At 61.3% G+C, this 21,628-nt stretch overlaps 2 protein-coding genes across 4 annotated transcripts; both read left to right on the top strand.

The window, feature by feature from the left end:
- The first annotated feature begins 559 nt into the window (after positions 1-559).
- LOC140690633 (uncharacterized) lies at positions 560-13,402 on the top strand. Its single transcript, XM_072952517.1, has 5 exons — positions 560-660; positions 3,227-3,353; positions 5,546-5,738; positions 12,047-12,993; positions 13,210-13,402. The coding sequence occupies exons 3-5, from the start codon at positions 5,669-5,671 to the stop codon at positions 13,327-13,329; spliced, it is 1,137 nt and encodes a 378-aa protein (XP_072808618.1). The 5' UTR covers positions 560-660; positions 3,227-3,353; positions 5,546-5,668; the 3' UTR covers positions 13,330-13,402.
- Positions 13,068-21,072, top strand: LOC140690630 (uncharacterized). 3 transcript variants are annotated; one of them, XM_072952514.1, is made up of 3 exons: positions 13,068-13,402; positions 19,712-20,658; positions 20,875-21,068. In XM_072952514.1, exons 1-3 carry the CDS (start codon positions 13,333-13,335, stop codon positions 20,992-20,994), a joined length of 1,137 nt encoding a protein of 378 aa, XP_072808615.1. In that variant the 5' UTR covers positions 13,068-13,332; the 3' UTR covers positions 20,995-21,068. The 3 variants fall into 3 exon arrangements, with proteins under 3 accessions (XP_072808615.1, XP_072808613.1, XP_072808614.1); XM_072952513.1 differs by adding an exon at positions 18,558-18,684 and having other exon boundaries at positions 13,229-13,402; positions 19,712-21,072; XM_072952512.1 differs by having other exon boundaries at positions 19,712-21,072.
- The last annotated feature ends 556 nt before the right edge of the window (positions 21,073-21,628 follow it).

Here is a 21,628-nt window from a genome sequence, read left to right as displayed (position 1 = left end):
GTGTGCTGTCCCAGGAGTGTGCGGGCCTAGGAGAACACAGGCTCTGGAGTGTGCAGGCCCAGGAGTGTGGAGGTCCATGAGAGGGCCGGGCGAATTGGAGGCAGGCCCAGGAGAGGGAAGGCCCATGAGTGTGCAGGCCCTGAGTGTGCACTCGAGGGATTGTGCGGGCCCAGGAGAGGGCAGGCCCTGGGTGGTGCAGGCCCAGGAGTGTGTAGGTACAGGAGGGAGGAGGCCCAGGAGTTTGCAGGCAAGGAGTGTGTAAGGATAGATGCGTACAGGCCCTGGAGTGTGCAGGTAAACTAGACATGGCTGATACATGGACAGTGAGTGCAAAGTTAGAAAGCCTCTGGGTTTTCCCTCTTTAGGGAGGGAGAGGGAGGCTCAGCATAGGTCCTTGAGCTTCCGCGAGAAAAGTGGCTCTCAGCCCAGGTCGGCTGCGGGCGCCTCTGGGGTTGTCACACCTGAGGGGCCCTCTGTGGACGGGTCCTGTGTTCTTGGCACTGACGTGGATTTTCCTCCTCCTCTTCCCCAAGGGGCGGTAGAGGCTCCGGGGGCAGCTTCCAGCCGATCACGGCCATCCTGCTGCCCTCATGCACGCTGGCCCTGCACGCCCGGCAGCTGGACGTCAGGCTGCAGCTGGACTACGTCTCCGCCTCGCAGGTAAGAGGAGCCCCGCTGCTTCCCTGGGGGCCGGCAAGGGAGTCCCTCGGGAGGGGTTTCGGTTGGGGGCTCCTGGCTAGATGCCGCAGCCGTGTGAGTGGCACCGTTGGGGTGAAGGAGGCTGGTGCCAGGGACAGGTCAGGCCCAGGATTGTGCAGGCCCAGGAGTGTGCATGCCCAGGAGTGTGCAGGCATAGGAGGGAGCAGGCCCAGTAGTGTGCAGGCCAAGTAGAGTGCAGGCCCTGAAGTTTGCAGGCCCAGCTGTGTGCAGACAGAGGAGTGTGCAGGCCAAGGAGGGTGCAGGCCCAGGGGTGTACAGGCCCAGGAGTGTGCAGGCCCAGGCGTGTGCAGACTCCGGAGTGTGCAGAGACAGGAGTGTGCAGGCCCAGGATTGTACAGGCCTAGGGCTGTGCAGGCCCAGCAGTGTTCAGGCCCAGGAGTGTGCAAAATCAGGAGTATACAGGCCCAGGTGTGTTCAGGCTCAAGATTGTGCAAGTCCTGGAGTGTGCAGGCCCATGAGTGTGCAATCCAGGAGTGTGCGGGCCCAGTAGTGTGCAAGCCAGGACCAGAGAAGGCCCATTTCAGGGAAGGCCCAGGAGTGTACATATCCAGGGGTGTGCAGGACCAGGAGTGTGCAGACACTGGAGTGTGCAGAGACAGGAGTGTGCAGTCCCAGGATTGTGACGGCACAGGAGGGACAGGCGAAGAAGTGTGTCGGCATAGGTGGGAGCAGGCCCAGTAGTGTGCAGGCACAGGTGGTAGTAGGCTAATGAGTGTGAAAGCCAAGGAGTGTGCAGACACCGGAGTGTGCAGAGACAGGGGAGTGCATATCCTGGAGTCTACAGGCCGAGGAGTGTGCAGGCCCAGGTGTGTGCAGGCACAAGTGGGAGCAGGCCCAGTAGTGTGAAGGCCCAAGGATGTACAGGTCCAGGAGAGGGCCGGCCGAATTTGGGGCAGGCCCAGGAGAGGGAAGTCCCAGGAGTGTGCAGGACCTGGAGTGTGCAGACACAGGAGGGATCAGTCACAGGTGTGTGCAGGTCCAGGGGTATACAGGCCCAGGTGTGTGCAGGCCCAACATTTTGTAGGTCCAGGAGAGGGCAGGCCCAGGAGTGTGCAGACAGTGGAGTGTGCAGGAAAAGGAATACGCAGGCCCAGGCCAGGGCAGGCCCAGGAGTGTACAGGCCCATGTGTGTGCAGGCCCTGGAGTTTGCAGGCCAAGGAGTGTGCAGGCCCAGGAGTGTGCAGACAGAGGAGTGCACAGGACAAGGAAGGTGCAGGCCAAGGAATGTGCAGACCCTGGAGAGGACAATCCCTGGAATGTGCAGGCCCAGGAGTGTGCAGACCAAGCAGTGTGCACCCCCAGGAGTGTGCAGGGCAAGGAGTGTGCAGGCCCAGGAGTGTGCAGGCACAAGTGGGAGCAGCCCCAGTAGTGTGCAGACCCAGGAGTGTGCAGGCCTTGGAGTGTGCAGGCCCAGGAGGGTGCAAGCCCAGTCCAGGGCAGGTCCAGGAGTGTACAGGCCCAGGAGTGTGCAGACACCGGAGTGTGCAGAGACAGGAGTGTGCGGCCCACGGCTGTGCATACCCAGCAGTGTGCAGGCCCAGGAGTGTTCAGTCCCTGTAGTGTCTGGAACCAGGGGACGTCAGGCCCCAGAGTGTGCAGGCCCAAGAAAGGGCAGGCCCAAGGGTGTTCAGGCGCAGGAATGGGGAGTCCCATGACCATACCCACCAAGCAGAGGGCAGGCCCAGGCGTGTACATGCCTAGGAGTGTGCCGGCACAGGAGGGAGTACGCTCAGGAGTGTGCAGGCCAAGGAGTGTGCAGACCGGAGTGTGCAGAGACAGGAGAGTGCAGGCCCAGTATTGTACAGGCCTAGGGCTGTGTATTTCAATCCGTGTGTAGCCCCAGGAGTGTGCCGGCACAGATGGGAACAAGCCTAGCTGTGCACAGGCATAAGTGGTAACAGGCCCAGGAGTGTACAAGCCCAGGTTCATGCAGGCCGAGGTGTGCGCAGGTCCAGGAGTGTGTAGGCCCAGGTGTGTGCTGTCCCAGGAGTGTGCGGGCCTAGGAGAACACAGGCTCTGGAGTGTGCAGGCCCAGGAGTGTGGAGGTCCATGAGAGGGCCGGGCGAATTGGAGGCAGGCCCAGGAGAGGGAAGGCCCATGAGTGTGCAGGCCCTGAGTGTGCACTCGAGGGATTGTGCGGGCCCAGGAGAGGGCAGGCCCTGGGTGGTGCAGGCCCAGGAGTGTGTAGGTACAGGAGGGAGGAGGCCCAGGAGTTTGCAGGCAAGGAGTGTGTAAGGATAGATGCGTACAGGCCCTGGAGTGTGCAGGTAAACTAGACATGGCTGATACATGGACAGTGAGTGCAAAGTTAGAAAGCCTCTGGGTTTTCCCTCTTTAGGGAGGGAGAGGGAGGCTCAGCATAGGTCCTTGAGCTTCCGCGAGAAAAGTGGCTCTCAGTCCAGGTCGGCTGCGGGCGCCTCTGGGGTTGTCACACCTGAGGGGCCCTCTGTGGATGGGTCCTGTGTTCTTGGCACTGACGTGGATTTTCCTCCTCCTCTTCCCCAAGGGGCGGTAGAGGCTCGGGGGGCAGCTTCCAGCCGATCACGGCCATCCTGCTGCCCTCATGCACGCTGGCCCTGCACGCCCGGCAGCTGGACGTCAGGCTGCAGCTGGACTACGTCTCCGCCTCGCAGGTAAGAGGAGCCCCGCTGCTTCCCTGGGGGCCGGCAAGGGGGTCCCTCGGGAGGGGTTTCGGTTGGGGGCTCCTGGCTAGACGCCGCAGCCGTGTGAGTGGCACCGTTGGGGTGAAGGAGGCTGGTGCCAGGGACAGGGCAGGCCCAGGAGTGTGCAGGCCCAGGAGTGTGCAGGCATAGGAGGGAGCAGGCCCAGTAGTGTGCAGGCCAAGTAGAGTGCAGGCCCTGAAGTTTGCAGGCCCAGCTGTGTGCAGACAGAGGAGTGTGCAGGCCAAGGAGGGTGCAGGCCCAGGGGTGTACAGGCCCAGGAGTGTGCAGGCCCAGGCGTGTGCAGACTCCGGAGTGTGCAGAGACAGGAGTGTGCAGGCCCAGAATTGTACAGGCCTAGGGCTGTGCAGGCCCAGCAGTGTTCAGGCCCAGGAGTGTGCAAAATCAGGAGTACACAGGCCCAGGTGTGTTCAGGCTCAAGATTGTGCATGTCCTGGAGTGTGCAGGCCCATGAGTGTGCAATCCAGGAGTGTGCAGGCCCAGTAGTGTGCAAGCCAGGGCCAGAGAAGGCCCATGCCAGGGAAGGCCCAGGAGTGTACAGATCCAGGATTGTGTAGGCCCAGGAGTGTGCATGCCCAGGAGTGTCCAGATGAGGGGTTTGAGGCCGTGGTGGGATGTACTTCACGGGCATAAATAGCGTAAAGAGCATAAAACTACATGGTAGTGATGGTCGGACAGCATGGGAATGCACTTAATGTTCCTGAAATGCACAATTTAAAAGGGAAAAAAATCTGTATTTTATTAAAGGAAGTGGAAAATGGAAAAATACAGGATGCCATAAATGATGTAAAACAAATAAACTAAACTAAAGAAAAACAAAACAAAAGCAAATTCAGGGGTAGGGAAGTCAACTTCGGGTAGGGGAGGGGATTTATGGTGGGATTTTGGAGAAGGTGTAGGAGGGTGCAGAGGGGGCAGAGCCCTAGGGGGTGATGATGCCTGAAATGGTTCTCCACTGCCCAGCGGCCCAGGTGCAGGTGCAGGAACTGCAGGCTTCTCAGGAGCAGCAAGATCAGCAGGAGCGGCAGGCTCTTCAGGAGTGGCAAGATCAGCAGGAGCGGCAGGCTCTTCAGGAGCGGCGGGCTCTTCAGGAATGGCAGGCTCTTCAGGAGCTGCAGGCTCTTCAGGAGCGGCTAGATGAGCAGGAATGGCAGGCTCTTCAGGAGCTGCAGGCTCTTCAGGAATGGCAGGCTCTTCAGGAGCTGCAGGCTCCTCAGGAGCGGCTAGATCAGCAGGAATGGCGGGCTCTTCAGGAGCGGCTAGATCAGCAGGAATGGCGGGCTCTTCAGGAGCAGCTAGATCAGCAGGAATGGCGGGCTCTTCAGGAGCAGCTAGATCAGCAGGAGCGTCAGGCTCTTCAGGATCGGTGGGCTCTTCAGGAGCGGCAGGCTCTTCAGGAGTGGCAAGATCAGCAGGAGCGGCAGGCTCTTCAGGAGCTGCAGGCTCTTCAGGAGCGGCTAGATCAGCAGGAACAGCAGGTTCTTCAGGAGTGGCTAGATCAGCAGGAATGGCGGGCTCTTCAGGAGCGGCTAGATCAGCAGGAACGGCAGGCGCTTCAGGAGCGGCGGGCTCTTCAGGAGCGGCGGGCTCTTCAGAAGCGGCGGGCTCTTCAGGAATGGCAGGCTCTTCAGGAGCTGCAGGCTCCTCAGGAGCGGCTAGATCAGCAGGAATGGCGGGCTCTTCAGGAGCAGCTAGATCAGCAGGAGCGTCAGGCTCTTCAGGATCGGTGGGCTCTTCAGGAGCGGCAGGCTCTTCAGGAGCCGTGGGCTCTTCAGGAGCGGCGGGCTCTTCAGGAGCGGCTAGATCAGGAGGAGAGGCAGGCTCTTCAGGAGCTGCAGGTTGTTCAAGAGCGGCAAGATCAGCAGGAGCGGCAGGCTCTTCAGGAGCGGCTAGATGAGCAGGAGCAGCAGGCTCTTCAGGAGCTGCAGGCAAGATCCTGGGGAGAGACCTGGGCGATGTCTGGGCAGGAGGCTGTGGTGGTGGGGAGCCCTTCATACCCAGACTCTTCCGGAGCCTGTGCTGGCCTTCCACAGTGTGGCACACCAGCCCCTCACTTGGGGAGCTGGCATGAGTGTCCTGGTTCCCTGGATCCTGCGGTGTCTGGCTCTGCAATGACAGTGACCGGCAGCCGGCCCGGCCCGCAGGTCTCAGAGCCCTGCCTGGCCAGGACCACTCCTGCTTCTGCCCCACTCGACCGTCTGCTGCCTGATCAGACTGGGACCTTGGTCATCTCAGTCACCCGGGAGGCAAGAGACACACCCTAGGGCATGGGCGCCACCTCGGGCAGCAGGGCCCTGCCCCGGTTCTCCACATCCCAGCCAGCCCGCTTGGACCCAGGTTGGTGACGTGATCGGCCCCCCAGGCCTCTGACCCTTCCTCAGCCTGCTCTTGCTTGAGGCAGGACCCCCCCAACATGACTGCCCCACCGCCACCAGTCAGGAAGGGGCTGTGGGGCCACCCGGGTGGGGTCTGAGTGGTGGCCCGGCCTGGGCGGGCCTGCCCTGGGCCTCCCTGTGTTACCTTTCGGTCCCTCTGGCCAAAAGGCCAGAGGCGCCTGGGGTGAGACCCGACCCACTGTCGGCACTGTTGGCAAAGGCCGTTGCTGCGGGCTTTCCGCGGGCCGCGACCTCGGGATCTTGGGATGCAACAAAACATGTCTGAGCTGAGCTGAGTTCACCAGCCAAGTCAGTTGAGAAGTGTCCTTCTCTACACAGCGGGTGCCTGGTGACCTGGGTCCCAAGTTCTGTTGGGCTCTGTTGCCAGGGAAGTGAGGTCACTTCCTGGGGTCCCCTTCCCCAAGCTTCCTCCTTACACAAAGCTCCCCAAGGGCCTTTTTGGGCTGTTGATGGCTCACTTCCCACCCCATGCCATGTCCACCCAGTGACACCAACTCGGCCCCTCCTATAGCCCTGGGGAGGCCTGGATGCAGCCAGGGTCACAGCTCTGATGACACAGCTGGCTTCAGACCCGGCTCCCCCGCCAGCAGTGCTGTCACCCTGGACAAGCCACCTGCTTCTCAGGGTCTCCCCAATCCCCCATCGGCGCAGTGGGGATCATCTGGACCCGGCTTCCTAGGAGAGCCATCATGTCTCTAGAACCACAAACACCTACTGCACCTGTCACCTCTGTGGGCTGGCATCACAGGGAGCTCATGCACAGACTCAGCAAAGGAAGGGCCCCACAGAGGGCTGGTGTGCAGGCCCAGGTGTGTGCAGGCACACGTAGGAGCAGGCCCAGTAGTGTGCAGGCCCAAGAGTGTGCAGGGGTAGGAGTGTGCAGACAGAGGAGTGCGCAGGACAAGGAGGGTGCAGGCCCAGGAGTGTGCAGGCCCTGGAGAGGACAATCCCTGGAACGTGCAGGCCCAGGACTGTGCAGACCAAGCAGTGTGCACCCCCAGGAGTGTGCAGGGCCAGGAGTGTGCAGGCACATGTGGGAGCAGCCCCAGTAGTGTGCAGACCCAGGAGTGTGCAGGCCGTGGAGTGTGCAGGCAAAGGAGGGTGCAGGCCCAGTCCAGGGCAGGTCCAGGAGTGTTCAGGCCCAGGAGTGTGCAGACACCGGAGTGTGCAGAGACAGGAGTGTGCAGGCCCAGGGCTGTGCAGACCCAGCAGTGTGCAGGCCCAGGAGTGTGCAGTCCCTGTACTGTGCAGAACCAGGGGACGTCAGGCCCCAGAGTGTGCAGGCCCAAGAAAGGGCAGGTCCAAGGGTGTTCAGGCGCAGGAATGGGGAGTCCCAGGACCGTGCCCACCAAGCAGAGGGCAGGCCCAGGCGTGTGCATGCCCAGGAGTGTGCAGGCACAGGAGGCAGCAGACCGAGGAGTGTGCAGACCCAGGTGTGTGCAGGCACAAGTGGGAGCAGTCCCAGTAGTGTGCAGGCCCAGAGTGTGCAGGTGCAGGATAGGGCCGGCCGAATTGGGGGCAGGCCCAGGAATTGGAAGGCGCAGGAGTGTGCAGGGCCAGAAGTGTGCTGTCCCAAGAGTGTGCAGTGCCAATAGTGTTCAGGCCCAGGAGTGTTCAGGACCAGGAGTTTGTAGGCCGAGGAGTATGTAGTCACAGGAGGGAGCAGGTACAGGAGTGTGGAAGCCCAGGAGTGTACAGGCCAATGTTCGTGCAGGCCCAGGTGTGCACAGGTCCAGGAGAGTGCATGCCCTGGTGTGTGCAGTCCCAGGAGTCTGCAGGCCCTGGGTTGTGCAGGCCCAGGAGTGTGTAGGTACAGGAGGGAGGAGGCCCAGGAGTTTGCAGGCAAGGAGTGTGTAAGGATAGATGCGTACAGGCCCTGGAGTGTGCAGGCCCTTGAGTGTGCACACGAGGGATTGTGCGAGCCCAGGAGAGGGCAGGCCCAGCAGTGTGCAGGCCCAGGAGTGTGCAGACACAGGAGGGATCAGTCACAGGAGTGTGCAGGTCCAGGAGTGTACAGGCCCAGGTGTGTTTAGGCCCAACATTGTGCAGGTCCAGGAGTGTGCAGGCCCAGGAGTGTGCAGACAGAGGAGTGTGCAGGCCAAGGAGGGTGCAGGCCCAGGCCAGGGAAGGCCCAGGAGTGTACAGGTCCAGGAGTGTGCAGGAGCAGGAGTGTGCAGACACTGGAGTGTGCAGAGACAGGAGTGTGCAGGCCCAGGAGTGTGCCGGCACAGGTGGGAACAGGGCTAGGAGTGTGCAGGCATAGATGGGAGCAGGCCCAGGAGTGTACAAGCCCAGGTTTATGCAGGTCCAAGTGTGCGCAGGTCCAGGAGTGTGAAGGCCCAGGTGTCTGCTGTCCCAGGAGTGTGCAGGTCCTGAAGTTTGCAGGCCCAGGAGTGTACAAGCCCAGGTTCATGCAGGCCCGAGTGTTCGCAGGTCCAGGAGTATGAAGGCCCAGGTGTCTGCTGTCCCAGGAGTGTGCAGGTCCTGAAGATTGCAGGCCCAGGAGTGTGCAGACAAAGGTGTGTGCAGGCCAAGGAGGGTGTAGGTCCTGGAGTGTACAGGCCCAGGAGTGTGCAGGCCAAGGCGTGTGCAGACTCCGCAGTGTGCAGAGACAGGATTGTGCAGGCCCAAGATTGTACAGGCCTTGGGCTGTGCAGCCCAGCAGTGTTCAGGCCCAGGAGTGTGCAAAATCAGGATTATACAGGCCCAGGTGTGTTCAGGCTAAACATTGTGCATGTCTTGGAGTGTGCAGGCCTATGAGTGTGCAATCCAGGTGTGTGCGGGCCCAACAGTGTGCAAGCCTAGGCCAGAGAAGGCCCATGCAGGGAAGGCCCAGGAGTGTACAGATCCAGGAGTGTGCAGGCCCAGGAGTGTGCATGCCCAGGAGTGTGCAGGCACAGGAGGGAGCAGGCCGAGGAGTGTGCAGTGCCAGGTGTGTGCAGGCACAAGTGGGAGCAGGCCCAGTAGTGTGAAGGCCCAAGAATGTGCAGGTCCTGGAGAGGGCCGGCCGAATAGGGGGCAGGCCCAGGAGAGGGAAGGCCCAGGAGTTTGCAGGCTCTGGAATGTGCACACGAGGATTTGTGCGGACCCAGGAGAGGGCAGGCCCAGGAGTGAGCAGACAGAGGAGTGTACAGGCCCAGGAGTGTGCAGGACCAGGAGTGTGCAGACACTGGAGTGTGCAGAGACAGGAGTGTGCAGTCCTAGGATTGTGACGGCACAGGAGGGACAGGCGAAGAAGTGTGTCGGCATAGGTGGGAGCAGGCCCAGTAGTGTGCAGGCACAGGTGGTAGTAGGCTAATGAGTGTGAAAGCCAAGGAGTGTGCAGACACCGGAGTGTGCAGAGACAGGGGAGTTCATATCCTGGAGTCTACAGGCCGAGGAGTGTGCAGGCCCAGGTGTGTGCAGGCACAAGTGGGAGCAGGCCCAGTAGTGTGAAGGCCCAAGGATGTACAGGTCCAGAAGAGGGCCGGCCGAATTTGGGGCAGGCCCAGGAGAGGGAAGTCCCAGGAGTGTGCAGGACCTGGAGTGTGCAGACACAGGAGGGATCAGTCACAGGTGTGTGCAGGTCCAGGGGTATACAGGCCCAGGTGTGTGCAGGCCCAACATTTTGTAGGTCCAGGAGAGGGCAGGCCCAGGAGTGTGCAGACAGTGGAGTGTGCAGGAAAAGGAATACGCAGGCCCAGGCCAGGGCAGGCCCAGGAGTGTACAGGCCCATGTGTGTGCAGGCCCTGGAGTTTGCAGGCCAAGGAGTGTGCAGGCCCAGGAGTGTGCAGACAGAGGAGTGCACAGGACAAGGAAGGTGCAGGCCAAGGAATGTGCAGACCCTGGAGAGGACAATCCCTGGAATGTGCAGGCCCAGGAGTGTGCAGACCAAGCAGTGTGCACCCCCAGGAGTGTGCAGGGCAAGGAGTGTGCAGGCCCAGGAGTGTGCAGGCACAAGTGGGAGCAGCCCCAGTAGTGTGCAGACCCAGGAGTGTGCAGGCCTTGGAGTGTGCAGGCCCAGGAGGGTGCAAGCCCAGTCCAGGGCAGGTCCAGGAGTGTACAGGCCCAGGAGTGTGCAGACACCGGAGTGTGCAGAGACAGGAGTGTGCGGCCCACGGCTGTGCATACCCAGCAGTGTGCAGGCCCAGGAGTGTTTAGTCCCTGTAGTGTCTGGAACCAGGGGACGTCAGGCCCCAGAGTGTGCAGGCCCAAGAAAGGGCAGGCCCAAGGGTGTTCAGGCGCAGGAATGGGGAGTCCCATGACCATACCCACCAAGCAGAGGGCAGGCCCAGGCGTGTACATGCCTAGGAGTGTGCCGGCACAGGAGGGAGTACGCTCAGGAGTGTGCAGGCCAAGGAGTGTGCAGACCGGAGTGTGCAGAGACAGGAGAGTGCAGGCCCAGTATTGTACAGGCCTAGGGCTGTGTATTTCAATCCGTGTGTAGCCCCAGGAGTGTGCCGGCACAGATGGGAACAAGCCTAGCTGTGCACAGGCATAAGTGGTAACAGGCCCAGGAGTGTACAAGCCCAGGTTCATGCAGGCCGAGGTGTGCGCAGGTCCAGGAGTGTGTAGGCCCAGGTGTGTGCTGTCCCAGGAGTGTGCGGGCCTAGGAGAACACAGGCTCTGGAGTGTGCAGGCCCAGGAGTGTGGAGGTCCATGAGAGGGCCGGGCGAATTGGAGGCAGGCCCAGGAGAGGGAAGGCCCATGAGTGTGCAGGCCCTGAGTGTGCACTCGAGGGATTGTGCGGGCCCAGGAGAGGGCAGGCCCTGGGTGGTGCAGGCCCAGGAGTGTGTAGGTACAGGAGGGAGGAGGCCCAGGAGTTTGCAGGCAAGGAGTGTGTAAGGATAGATGCGTACAGGCCCTGGAGTGTGCAGGTAAACTAGACATGGCTGATACATGGACAGTGAGTGCAAAGTTAGAAAGCCTCTGGGTTTTCCCTCTTTAGGGAGGGAGAGGGAGGCTCAGCATAGGTCCTTGAGCTTCCGCGAGAAAAGTGGCTCTCAGCCCAGGTCGGCTGCGGGCGCCTCTGGGGTTGTCACACCTGAGGGGCCCTCTGTGGACGGGTCCTGTGTTCTTGGCACTGACGTGGATTTTCCTCCTCCTCTTCCCCAAGGGGCGGTAGAGGCTCGGGGGGCAGCTTCCAGCCGATCACGGCCATCCTGCTGCCCTCATGCACGCTGGCCCTGCACGCCCGGCAGCTGGACGTCAGGCTGCAGCTGGACTACGTCTCCGCCTCGCAGGTAAGAGGAGCCCCGCTGCTTCCCTGGGGGCCGGCAAGGGGGTCCCTCGGGAGGGGTTTCGGTTGGGGGCTCCTGGCTAGACGCCGCAGCCGTGTGAGTGGCACCGTTGGGGTGAAGGAGGCTGGTGCCAGGGACAGGGCAGGCCCAGGAGTGTGCAGGCCCAGGAGTGTGCATGCCCAGGAGTGTGCAGGCATAGGAGGGAGCAGGCCCAGTAGTGTGCAGGCCAAGTAGAGTGCAGGCCCTGAAGTTTGCAGGCCCAGCTGTGTGCAGACAGAGGAGTGTGCAGGCCAAGGAGGGTGCAGGCCCAGGGGTGTACAGGCCCAGGAGTGTGCAGGCCCAGGCGTGTGCAGACTCCGGAGTGTGCAGAGACAGGAGTGTTCAGGCCCAGAATTGTACAGGCCTAGGGCTGTGCAGGCCCAGCAGTGTTCAGGCCCAGGAGTGTGCAAAATCAGGAGTACACAGGCCCAGGTGTGTTCAGGCTCAAGATTGTGCATGTCCTGGAGTGTGCAGGCCCATGAGTGTGCAATCCAGGAGTGTGCAGGCCCAGTAGTGTGCAAGCCAGGGCCAGAGAAGGCCCATGCCAGGGAAGGCCCAGGAGTGTACAGATCCAGGATTGTGTAGGCCCAGGAGTGTGCATGCCCAGGAGTGCCCAGATGAGGGGTTTGAGGCCGTGGTGGGATGTACTTCACGGGCATAAATAGCGTAAAGAGCATAAAACTACATGGTAGTGATGGTCGGACAGCATGGGAATGCACTTAATGTTCCTGAAATGCACAATTTAAAAGGGAAAAAAATCTGTATTTTATTAAAGGAAGTGGAAAATGGAAAAATACAGGATGCCATAAATGATGTAAAACAAATAAACTAAACTAAAGAAAAACAAAACAAAAGCAAATTCAGGGGTAGGGAAGTCAACTTCGGGTAGGGGAGGGGATTTATGGTGGGATTTTGGAGAAGGTGTAGGAGGGTGCAGAGGGGGCAGAGCCCTAGGGGGTGATGATGCCTGAAATGGTTCTCCACTGCCCAGCGGCCCAGGTGCAGGTGCAGGAACTGCAGGCTTCTCAGGAGCAGCAAGATCAGCAGGAGCGGCAGGCTCTTCAGGAGTGGCAAGATCAGCAGGAGCGGCAGGCTCTTCAGGAGCGGCGGGCTCTTCAGGAATGGCAGGCTCTTCAGGAGCTGCAGGCTCTTCAGGAGCGGCTAGATGAGCAGGAATGGCAGGCTCTTCAGGAGCTGCAGGCTCTTCAGGAATGGCAGGCTCTTCAGGAGCTGCAGGCTCCTCAGGAGCGGCTAGATCAGCAGGAATGGCGGGCTCTTCAGGAGCGGCTAGATCAGCAGGAATGGCGGGCTCTTCAGGAGCAGCTAGATCAGCAGGAATGGCGGGCTCTTCAGGAGCAGCTAGATCAGCAGGAGCGTCAGGCTCTTCAGGATCGGTGGGCTCTTCAGGAGCGGCAGGCTCTTCAGGAGTGGCAAGATCAGCAGGAGCGGCAGGCTCTTCAGGAGCTGCAGGCTCTTCAGGAGCGGCTAGATCAGCAGGAACAGCAGGTTCTTCAGGAGTGGCTAGATCAGCAGGAATGGCGGGCTCTTCAGGAGCGGCTAGATCAGCAGGAACGGCAGGCGCTTCAGGAGCGGCGGGCTCTTCAGGAGCGGCGGGCTCTTCAGGAATGGCAGGCTCTTCAGGAGCTGCAGGCTCCTCAGGAGCGGCTAGATCAGCAGGAATGGCGGGCTCTTCAGGAGCAGCTAGATCAGCAGGAGCGTCAGGCTCTTCAGGATCGGTGGGCTCTTCAGGAGCGGCAGGCTCTTCAGGAGCCGTGGGCTCTTCAGGAGCGGCGGGCTCTTCAGGAGCGGCTAGATCAGGAGGAGAGGCAGGCTCTTCAGGAGCTGCAGGTTGTTCAAGAGCGGCAAGATCAGCAGGAGCGGCAGGCTCTTCAGGAGCGGCTAGATGAGCAGGAGCAGCAGGCTCTTCAGGAGCTGCAGGCAAGATCCTGGGGAGAGACCTGGGCGATGTCTGGGCAGGAGGCTGTGGTGGTGGGGAGCCCTTCATACCCAGACTCTTCCGGAGCCTGTGCTGGCCTTCCACAGTGTGGCACACCAGCCCCTCACTTGGGGAGCTGGCATGAGTGTCCTGGTTCCCCGGATCCTGCGGTGTCTGGCTCTGCAATGACAGTGACCGGCAGCCGGCCCGGCCCGCAGGTCTCAGAGCCCTGCCTGGCCAGGACCACTCCTGCTTCTGCCCCACTCGACCGTCTGCTGCCTGATCAGACTGGGACCTTGGTCATCTCAGTCACCCGGGAGGCAAGAGACACACCCTAGGGCATGGGCGCCACCTCGGGCAGCAGGGCCCTGCCCCGGTTCTCCACATCCCAGCCAGCCCGCTTGGACCCAGGTTGGTGACGTGATCGGCCCCCCAGGCCTCTGACCCTTCCTCAGCCTGCTCTTGCTTGAGGCAGGACCCCCCCCAACATGACTGCCCCACCGCCACCAGTCAGGAAGGGGCTGTGGGGCCACCCTGGTGGGGTCTGAGTGGTGGCCTGGCCTGGGCGGGCCTGCCCTGGGCCTCCCTGTGTTACCTTTCGGTCCCTCTGGCCAAAAGGCCAGAGGCGCCTGGGGTGAGACCCGACCCACTGTCGGCACTGTTGGCAAAGGCCGTTGCTGCGGGCTTTCCGCGGGCCGCGACCTCGGGATCTTGGGATGCAACAAAACATGTCTGAGCTGAGCTGAGTTCACCAGCCAAGTCAGTTGAGAAGTGTCCTTCTCTACACAGCGGGTGCCTGGTGACCTGGGTCCCAAGTTCTGTTGGGCTCTGTTGCCAGGGAAGTGAGGTCACTTCCTGGGGTCCCCTTCCCCAAGCTTCCTCCTTACACAAAGCTCCCCAAGGGCCTTTTTGGGCTGTTGATGGCTCACTTCCCACCCCATGCCATGTCCACCCAGTGACACCAACTCGGCCCCTCCTATAGCCCTGGGGAGGCCTGGATGCAGCCAGGGTCACAGCTCTGATGACACAGCTGGCTTCAGACCCGGCTCCCCCGCCAGCAGTGCTGTCACCCTGGACAAGCCACCTGCTTCTCAGGGTCTCCCCAATCCCCCATCGGCGCAGTGGGGATCATCTGGACCCGGCTTCCTAGGAGAGCCATCATGTCTCTAGAACCACAAACACCTACTGCACCTGTCACCTCTGTGGGCTGGCATCACAGGGAGCTCATGCACAGACTCAGCAAAGGAAGGGCCCCACAGAGGGCTGGTGTGCAGGCCCAGGTGTGTGCAGGCACACGTAGGAGCAGGCCCAGTAGTGTGCAGGCCCAAGAGTGTGCAGGGGTAGGAGTGTGCAGACAGAGGAGTGCGCAGGACAAGGAGGGTGCAGGCCCAGGAGTGTGCAGGCCCTGGAGAGGACAATCCCTGGAACGTGCAGGCCCAGGACTGTGCAGACCAAGCAGTGTGCACCCCCAGGAGTGTGCAGGGCCAGGAGTGTGCAGGCACATGTGGGAGCAGCCCCAGTAGTGTGCAGACCCAGGAGTGTGCAGGCCGTGGAGTGTGCAGGCAAAGGAGGGTGCAGGCCCAGTCCAGGGCAGGTCCAGGAGTGTTCAGGCCCAGGAGTGTGCAGACACCGGAGTGTGCAGAGACAGGAGTGTGCAGGCCCAGGGCTGTGCAGACCCAGCAGTGTGCAGGCCCAGGAGTGTGCAGCCCCTGTACTGTGCAGTACCAGGGGACGTCAGGCCCCAGAGTGTGCAGGCCCAAGAAAGGGCAGGTCCAAGGGTGTTCAGGCGCAGGAATGGGGAGTCCCAGGACCGTGCCCACCAAGCAGAGGGCAGGCCCAGGCGTGTGCATGCCCAGGAGTGTGCAGGCACAGGAGGCAGCAGACCGAGGAGTGTGCAGACCCAGGTGTGTGCAGGCACAAGTGGGAGCAGTCCCAGTAGTGTGCAGGCCCAGAGTGTGCAGGTGCAGGATAGGGCCGGCCGAATTGGGGGCAGGCCCAGGAATTGGAAGGCGCAGGAGTGTGCAGGGCCAGAAGTGTGCTGTCCCAAGAGTGTGCAGTGCCAATAGTGTTCAGGCCCAGGAGTGTTCAGGACCAGGAGTTTGTAGGCCGAGGAGTATGTAGTCACAGGAGGGAGCAGGTACAGGAGTGTGGAAGCCCAGGAGTGTACAGGCCAATGTTCGTGCAGGCCCAGGTGTGCACAGGTCCAGGAGAGTGCATGCCCTGGTGTGTGCAGTCCCAGGAGTCTGCAGGCCCTGGGTTGTGCAGGCCCAGGAGTGTGTAGGTACAGGAGGGAGGAGGCCCAGGAGTTTGCAGGCAAGGAGTGTGTAAGGATAGATGCGTACAGGCCCTGGAGTGTGCAGGCCCTTGAGTGTGCACACGAGGGATTGTGCGAGCCCAGGAGAGGGCAGGCCCAGCAGTGTGCAGGCCCAGGAGTGTGCAGACACAGGAGGGATCAGTCACAGGAGTGTGCAGGTCCAGGAGTGTACAGGCCCAGGTGTGTTTAGGCCCAACATTGTGCAGGTCCAGGAGTGTGCAGGCCCAGGAGTGTGCAGACAGAGGAGTGTGCAGGCCAAGGAGGGTGCAGGCCCAGGCCAGGGAAGGCCCAGGAGTGTACAGGTCCAGGAGTGTGCAGGAGCAGGAGTGTGCAGACACTGGAGTGTGCAGAGACAGGAGTGTGCAGGCCCAGGAGTGTGCCGGCACAGGTGGGAACAGGGCTAGGAGTGTGCAGGCATAGATGGGAGCAGGCCCAGGAGTGTACAAGCCCAGGTTTATGCAGGTCCAAGTGTGCGCAGGTCCAGGAGTGTGAAGGCCCAGGTGTCTGCTGTCCCAGGAGTGTGCAGGTCCTGAAGTTTGCAGGCCCAGGAGTGTACAAGCCCAGGTTCATGCAGGCCCGAGTGTTCGCAGGTCCAGGAGTATGAAGGCCCAGGTGTCTGCTGTCCCAGGAGTGTGCAGGTCCTGAAGATTGCAGGCCCAGGAGTGTGCAGACAAAGGTGTGTGCAGGCCAAGGAGGGTGTAGGTCCTGGAGTGTACAGGCCCAGGAGTGTGCAGGCCAAGGCGTGTGCAGACTCCGCAGTGTGCAGAGACAGGATTGTGCAGGCCCAAGATTGTACAGGCCTTGGGCTGTGCAGCCCAGCAGTGTTCAGGCCCAGGAGTGTGCAAAATCAGGATTATACAGGCCCAGGTGTGTTCAGGCTAAACATTGTGCATGTCTTGGAGTGTGCAGGCCTATGAGTGTGCAATCCAGGTGTGTGCGGGCCCAACAGTGTGCAAGCCTAGGCCAGAGAAGGCCCATGCAGGGAAGGCCCAGGAGTGTACAGATCCAGGAGTGTGCAGGCCCAGGAGTGTGCATGCCCAGGAGTGTGCAGGCACAGGAGGGAGCAGGCCGAGGAGTGTGCAGTGCCAGGTGTGTGCAGGCACAAGTGGGAGCAGGCCCAGTAGTGTGAAGGCCCAAGAATGTGCAGGTCCTGGAGAGGGCCGGCCGAATAGGGGGCAGGCCCAGGAGAGGGAAGGCCCAGGAGTTTGCAGGCTCTGGAATGTGCACACGAGGATTTGTGCGGACCCAGGAGAGGGCAGGCCCAGGAGTGAGCAGACAGAGGAGTGTACAGGCCCAGGAGTGTGCAGGACCAGGAGTGTGCAGACACTGGAGTGTGCAGAGACAGGAGTGTGCAGTCCTAGGATTGTGACGGCACAGGAGGGACAGGCGAAGAAGTGTGTCGGCATAGGTGGGAGCAGGCCCAGTAGTGTGCAGGCACAGGTGGTAGTAGGCTAATGAGTGTGAAAGCCAAGGAGTATGCAGACACCGGAGTGTGCAGAGACAGGGGAGTTCATATCCTGGAGTCTACAGGCCGAGGAGTGTGCAGGCCCAGGTGTGTGCAGGCACAAGTGGGAGCAGGCCCAGTAGTGTGAAGGCCCAAGGATGTACAGGTCCAGAAGAGGGCCGGCCGAATTTGGGGCAGGCCCAGGAGAGGGAAGTCCCAGGAGTGTGCAGGCCCTGGAGTGTGCAGACACAGGAGGGATCAGTCACAGGTGTGTGCAGGTCCAGGGGTATACAGGCCCAGGTGTGTGCAGGCCCAACATTTTGTAGGTCCAGGAGAGGGCAGGCCCAGGAGTGTGCAGACAGTGGAGTGTGCAGGAAAAGGAATACGCAGGCCCAGGCCAGGGCAGGCCCAGGAGTGTACAGGCCCATGTGTGTGCAGGCCCTGGAGTTTGCAGGCCAAGGAGTGTGCAGGCCCAGGAGTGTGCAGACAGAGGAGTGCACAGGACAAGGAAGGTGCAGGCCAAGGAATGTGCAGACCCTGGAGAGGACAATCCCTGGAATGTGCAGGCCCAGGAGTGTGCAGACCAAGCAGTGTGCACCCCCAGGAGTGTGCAGGGCAAGGAGTGTGCAGGCCCAGGAGTGTGCAGGCACAAGTGGGAGCAGCCCCAGTAGTGTGCAGACCCAGGAGTGTGCAGGCCTTGGAGTGTGCAGGCCCAGGAGGGTGCAAGCCCAGTCCAGGGCAGGTCCAGGAGTGTACAGGCCCAGGAGTGTGCAGACACCGGAGTGTGCAGAGACAGGAGTGTGCGGCCCACGGCTGTGCATACCCAGCAGTGTGCAGGCCCAGGAGTGTTCAGTCCCTGTAGTGTCTGGAACCAGGGGACGTCAGGCCCCAGAGTGTGCAGGCCCAAGAAAGGGCAGGCCCAAGGGTGTTCAGGCGCAGGAATGGGGAGTCCCATGACCATACCCACCAAGCAGAGGGCAGGCCCAGGCGTGTACATGCCTAGGAGTGTGCCGGCACAGGAGGGAGTACGCTCAGGAGTGTGCAGGCCAAGGAGTGTGCAGACCGGAGTGTGCAGAGACAGGAGAGTGCAGGCCCAGTATTGTACAGGCCTAGGGCTGTGTATTTCAATCCGTGTGTAGCCCCAGGAGTGTGCCGGCACAGATGGGAACAAGCCTAGCTGTGCACAGGCATAAGTGGTAACAGGCCCAGGAGTGTACAAGCCCAGGTTCATGCAGGCCGAGGTGTGCGCAGGTCCAGGAGTGTGTAGGCCCAGGTGTGTGCTGTCCCAGGAGTGTGCGGGCCTAGGAGAACACAGGCTCTGGAGTGTGCAGGCCCAGGAGTGTGGAGGTCCATGAGAGGGCCGGGCGAATTGGAGGCAGGCCCAGGAGAGGGAAGGCCCATGAGTGTGCAGGCCCTGAGTGTGCACTCGAGGGATTGTGCGGGCCCAGGAGAGGGCAGGCCCTGGGTGGTGCAGGCCCAGGAGTGTGTAGGTACAGGAGGGAGGAGGCCCAGGAGTTTGCAGGCAAGGAGTGTGTAAGGATAGATGCGTACAGGCCCTGGAGTGTGCAGGTAAACTAGACATGGCTGATACATGGACAGTGAGTGCAAAGTTAGAAAGCCTCTGGGTTTTCCCTCTTTAGGGAGGGAGAGGGAGGCTCAGCATAGGTCCTTGAGCTTCCGCGAGAAAAGTGGCTCTCAGCCCAGGTCGGCTGCGGGCGCCTCTGGGGTTGTCACACCTGAGGGGCCCTCTGTGGACGGGTCCTGTGTTCTTGGCACTGACGTGGATTTTCCTCCTCCTCTTCCCCAAGGGGCGGTAGAGGCTCGGGGGGCAGCTTCCAGCCGATCACGGCCATCCTGCTGCCCTCATGCACGCTGGCCCTGCACGCCCGGCAGCTGGACGTCAGGCTGCAGCTGGACTACGTCTCCGCCTCGCAGGTAAGAGGAGCCCCGCTGCTTCCCTGGGGGCCGGCAAGGGGGTCCCTCGGGAGGGGTTTCGGTTGGGGGCTCCTGGCTAGACGCCGCAGCCGTGTGAGTGGCACCGTTGGGGTGAAGGAGGCTGGTGTCAGGGACAGGGCAGGCCCAGGAGTGTGCAGGCCCAGGAGTGTGCATGCCCAGGAGTGTGCAGGCATAGGAGGGAGCAGGCCCAGTAGTGTGCAGGCCAAGTAGAGTGCAGGCCCTGAAGTTTGCAGGCCCAGCTGTGTGCAGACAGAGGAGTGTGCAGGCCAAGGAGGGTGCAGGCCCAGGGGTGTACAGGCCCAGGAGTGTGCAGGCCCAGGCGTGTGCAGACTCCGGAGTGTGCAGAGACAGGAGTGTTCAGGCCCAGAATTGTACAGGCCTAGGGCTGTGCAGGCCCAGCAGTGTTCAGGCCCAGGAGTGTGCAAAATCAGGAGTACACAGGCCCAGGTGTGTTCAGGCTCAAGATTGTGCATGTCCTGGAGTGTGCAGGCCCATGAGTGTGCAATCCAGGAGTGTGCAGGCCCAGTAGTGTGCAAGCCAGGGCCAGAGAAGGCCCATGCCAGGGAAGGCCCAGGAGTGTACAGATCCAGGATTGTGTAGGCCCAGGAGTGTGCATGCCCAGGAGTGCCCAGATGAGGGGTTTGAGGCCGTGGTGGGATGTACTTCACGGGCATAAATAGCGTAAAGAGCATAAAACTACATGGTAGTGATGGTCGGACAGCATGGGAATGCACTTAATGTTCCTGAAATGCACAATTTAAAAGGGAAAAAAATCTGTATTTTATTAAAGGAAGTGGAAAATGGAAAAATACAGGATGCCATAAATGATGTAAAACAAATAAACTAAACTAAAGAAAAACAAAACAAAAGCAAATTCAGGGGTAGGGAAGTCAACTTCGGGTAGGGGAGGGGATTTATGGTGGGATTTTGGAGAAGGTGTAGGAGGGTGCAGAGGGGGCAGAGCCCTAGGGGGTGATGATGCCTGAAATGGTTCTCCACTGCCCAGCGGCCCAGGTGCAGGTGCAGGAACTGCAGGCTTCTCAGGAGCAGCAAGATCAGCAGGAGCGGCAGGCTCTTCAGGAGTGGCAAGATCAGCAGGAGCGGCAGGCTCTTCAGGAGCGGCGGGCTCTTCAGGAATGGCAGGCTCTTCAGGAGCTGCAGGCTCTTCAGGAGCGGCTAGATGAGCAGGAATGGCAGGCTCTTCAGGAGCTGCAGGCTCTTCAGGAATGGCAGGCTCTTCAGGAGCTGCAGGCTCCTCAGGAGCGGCTAGATCAGCAGGAATGGCGGGCTCTTCAGGAGCGGCTAGATCAGCAGGAATGGCGGGCTCTTCAGGAGCAGCTAGATCAGCAGGAATGGCGGGCTCTTCAGGAGCAGCTAGATCAGCAGGAGCGTCAGGCTCTTCAGGATCGGTGGGCTCTTCAGGAGCGGCAGGCTCTTCAGGAGTGGCAAGATCAGCAGGAGCGGCAGGCTCTTCAGGAGCTGCAGGCTCTTCAGGAGCGGCTAGATCAGCAGGAACAGCAGGTTCTTCAGGAGTGGCTAGATCAGCAGGAATGGCGGGCTCTTCAGGAGCGGCTAGATCAGCAGGAACGGCAGGCGCTTCAGGAGCGGCGGGCTCTTCAGGAGCGGCGGGCTCTTCAGGAATGGCAGGCTCTTCAGGAGCTGCAGGCTCCTCAGGAGCGGCTAGATCAGCAGGAATGGCGGGCTCTTCAGGAGCAGCTAGATCAGCAGGAGCGTCAGGCTCTTCAGGATCGGTGGGCTCTTCAGGAGCGGCAGGCTCTTCAGGAGCCGTGGGCTCTTCAGGAGCGGCGGGCTCTTCAGGAGCGGCTAGATCAGGAGGAGAGGCAGGCTCTTCAGGAGCTGCAGGTTGTTCAAGAGCGGCAAGATCAGCAGGAGCGGCAGGCTCTTCAGGAGCGGCTAGATGAGCAGGAGCAGCAGGCTCTTCAGGAGCTGCAGGCAAGATCCTGGGGAGAGACCTGGGCGATGTCTGGGCAGGAGGCTGTGGTGGTGGGGAGCCCTTCATACCCAGACTCTTCCGGAGCCTGTGCTGGCCTTCCACAGTGTGGCACACCAGCCCCTCACTTGGGGAGCTGGCATGAGTGTCCTGGTTCCCCGGATCCTGCGGTGTCTGGCTCTGCAATGACAGTGACCGGCAGCCGGCCCGGCCCGCAGGTCTCAGAGCCCTGCCTGGCCAGGACCACTCCTGCTTCTGCCCCACTCGACCGTCTGCTGCCTGATCAGACTGGGACCTTGGTCATCTCAGTCACCCGGGAGGCAAGAGACACACCCTAGGGCATGGGCGCCACCTCGGGCAGCAGGGCCCTGCCCCAGTTCTCCACATCCCAGCCAGCCCGCTTGGACCCAGGTTGGTGACGTGATCGGCCCCCCAGGCCTCTGACCCTTCCTCAGCCTGCTCTTGCTTGAGGCAGGACCCCCCCAACATGACTGCCCCACCGCCACCAGTCAGGAAGGGGCTGTGGGGCCACCCGGGTGGGGTCTGAGTGGTGGCCCGGCCTGGGCGGGCCTGCCCTGGGCCTCCCTGTGTTACCTTTCGGTCCCTCTGGCCAAAAGGCCAGAGGCGCCTGGGGTGAGACCCGACCCACTGTCGGCACTGTTGGCAAAGGCCGTTGCTGCGGGCTTTCCGCGGGCCGCGACCTCGGGATCTTGGGATGCAACAAAACATGTCTGAGCTGAGCTGAGTTCACCAGCCAAGTCAGTTGAGAAGTGTCCTTCTCTACACAGCGGGTGCCTGGTGACCTGGGTCCCAAGTTGTGTTGGGCTCTGTTGCCAGGGAAGTGAGGTCACTTCCTGGGGTCCCCTTCCCCAAGCTTCCTCCTTACACAAAGCTCCCCAAGGGCCTTTTTGGGCTGTTGATGGCTCACTTCCCACCCCATGCCATGTCCACCCAGTGACACCAACTCGGCCC

This window comes from Vicugna pacos, chromosome 31, assembly GCF_048564905.1.
Source record: "Vicugna pacos chromosome 31, VicPac4, whole genome shotgun sequence".
Classification (NCBI taxonomy): Eukaryota; Metazoa; Chordata; class Mammalia; order Artiodactyla; family Camelidae; genus Vicugna; species Vicugna pacos.
The sequence above is the reverse complement of the archived record's forward strand: the minus strand, read 5'-3'. Positions and strand labels throughout refer to the sequence as shown.

Coding starts and splice junctions, on each gene's coding strand:
- LOC140690633 (XM_072952517.1), top strand. CDS start 5,669: ATGGGCGCCACCTCGGGCAGCAGGGCCCTGCCCCGGTTCTCCACATCC. Junction 5,739..12,046: donor GCCAGCCCGCTTGGACCCAG/GTTGGTGACGTG, acceptor TCCACTGCCCAG/CGGCCCAGGTGCAGGTGCAG. Junction 12,994..13,209: donor AGGCTCTTCAGGAGCTGCAG/GCAAGATCCTGG, acceptor CCCGGCCCGCAG/GTCTCAGAGCCCTGCCTGGC.
- LOC140690630 (XM_072952512.1), top strand. CDS start 13,333: ATGGGCGCCACCTCGGGCAGCAGGGCCCTGCCCCGGTTCTCCACATCC. Junction 13,403..19,711: donor GCCAGCCCGCTTGGACCCAG/GTTGGTGACGTG, acceptor TCCACTGCCCAG/CGGCCCAGGTGCAGGTGCAG.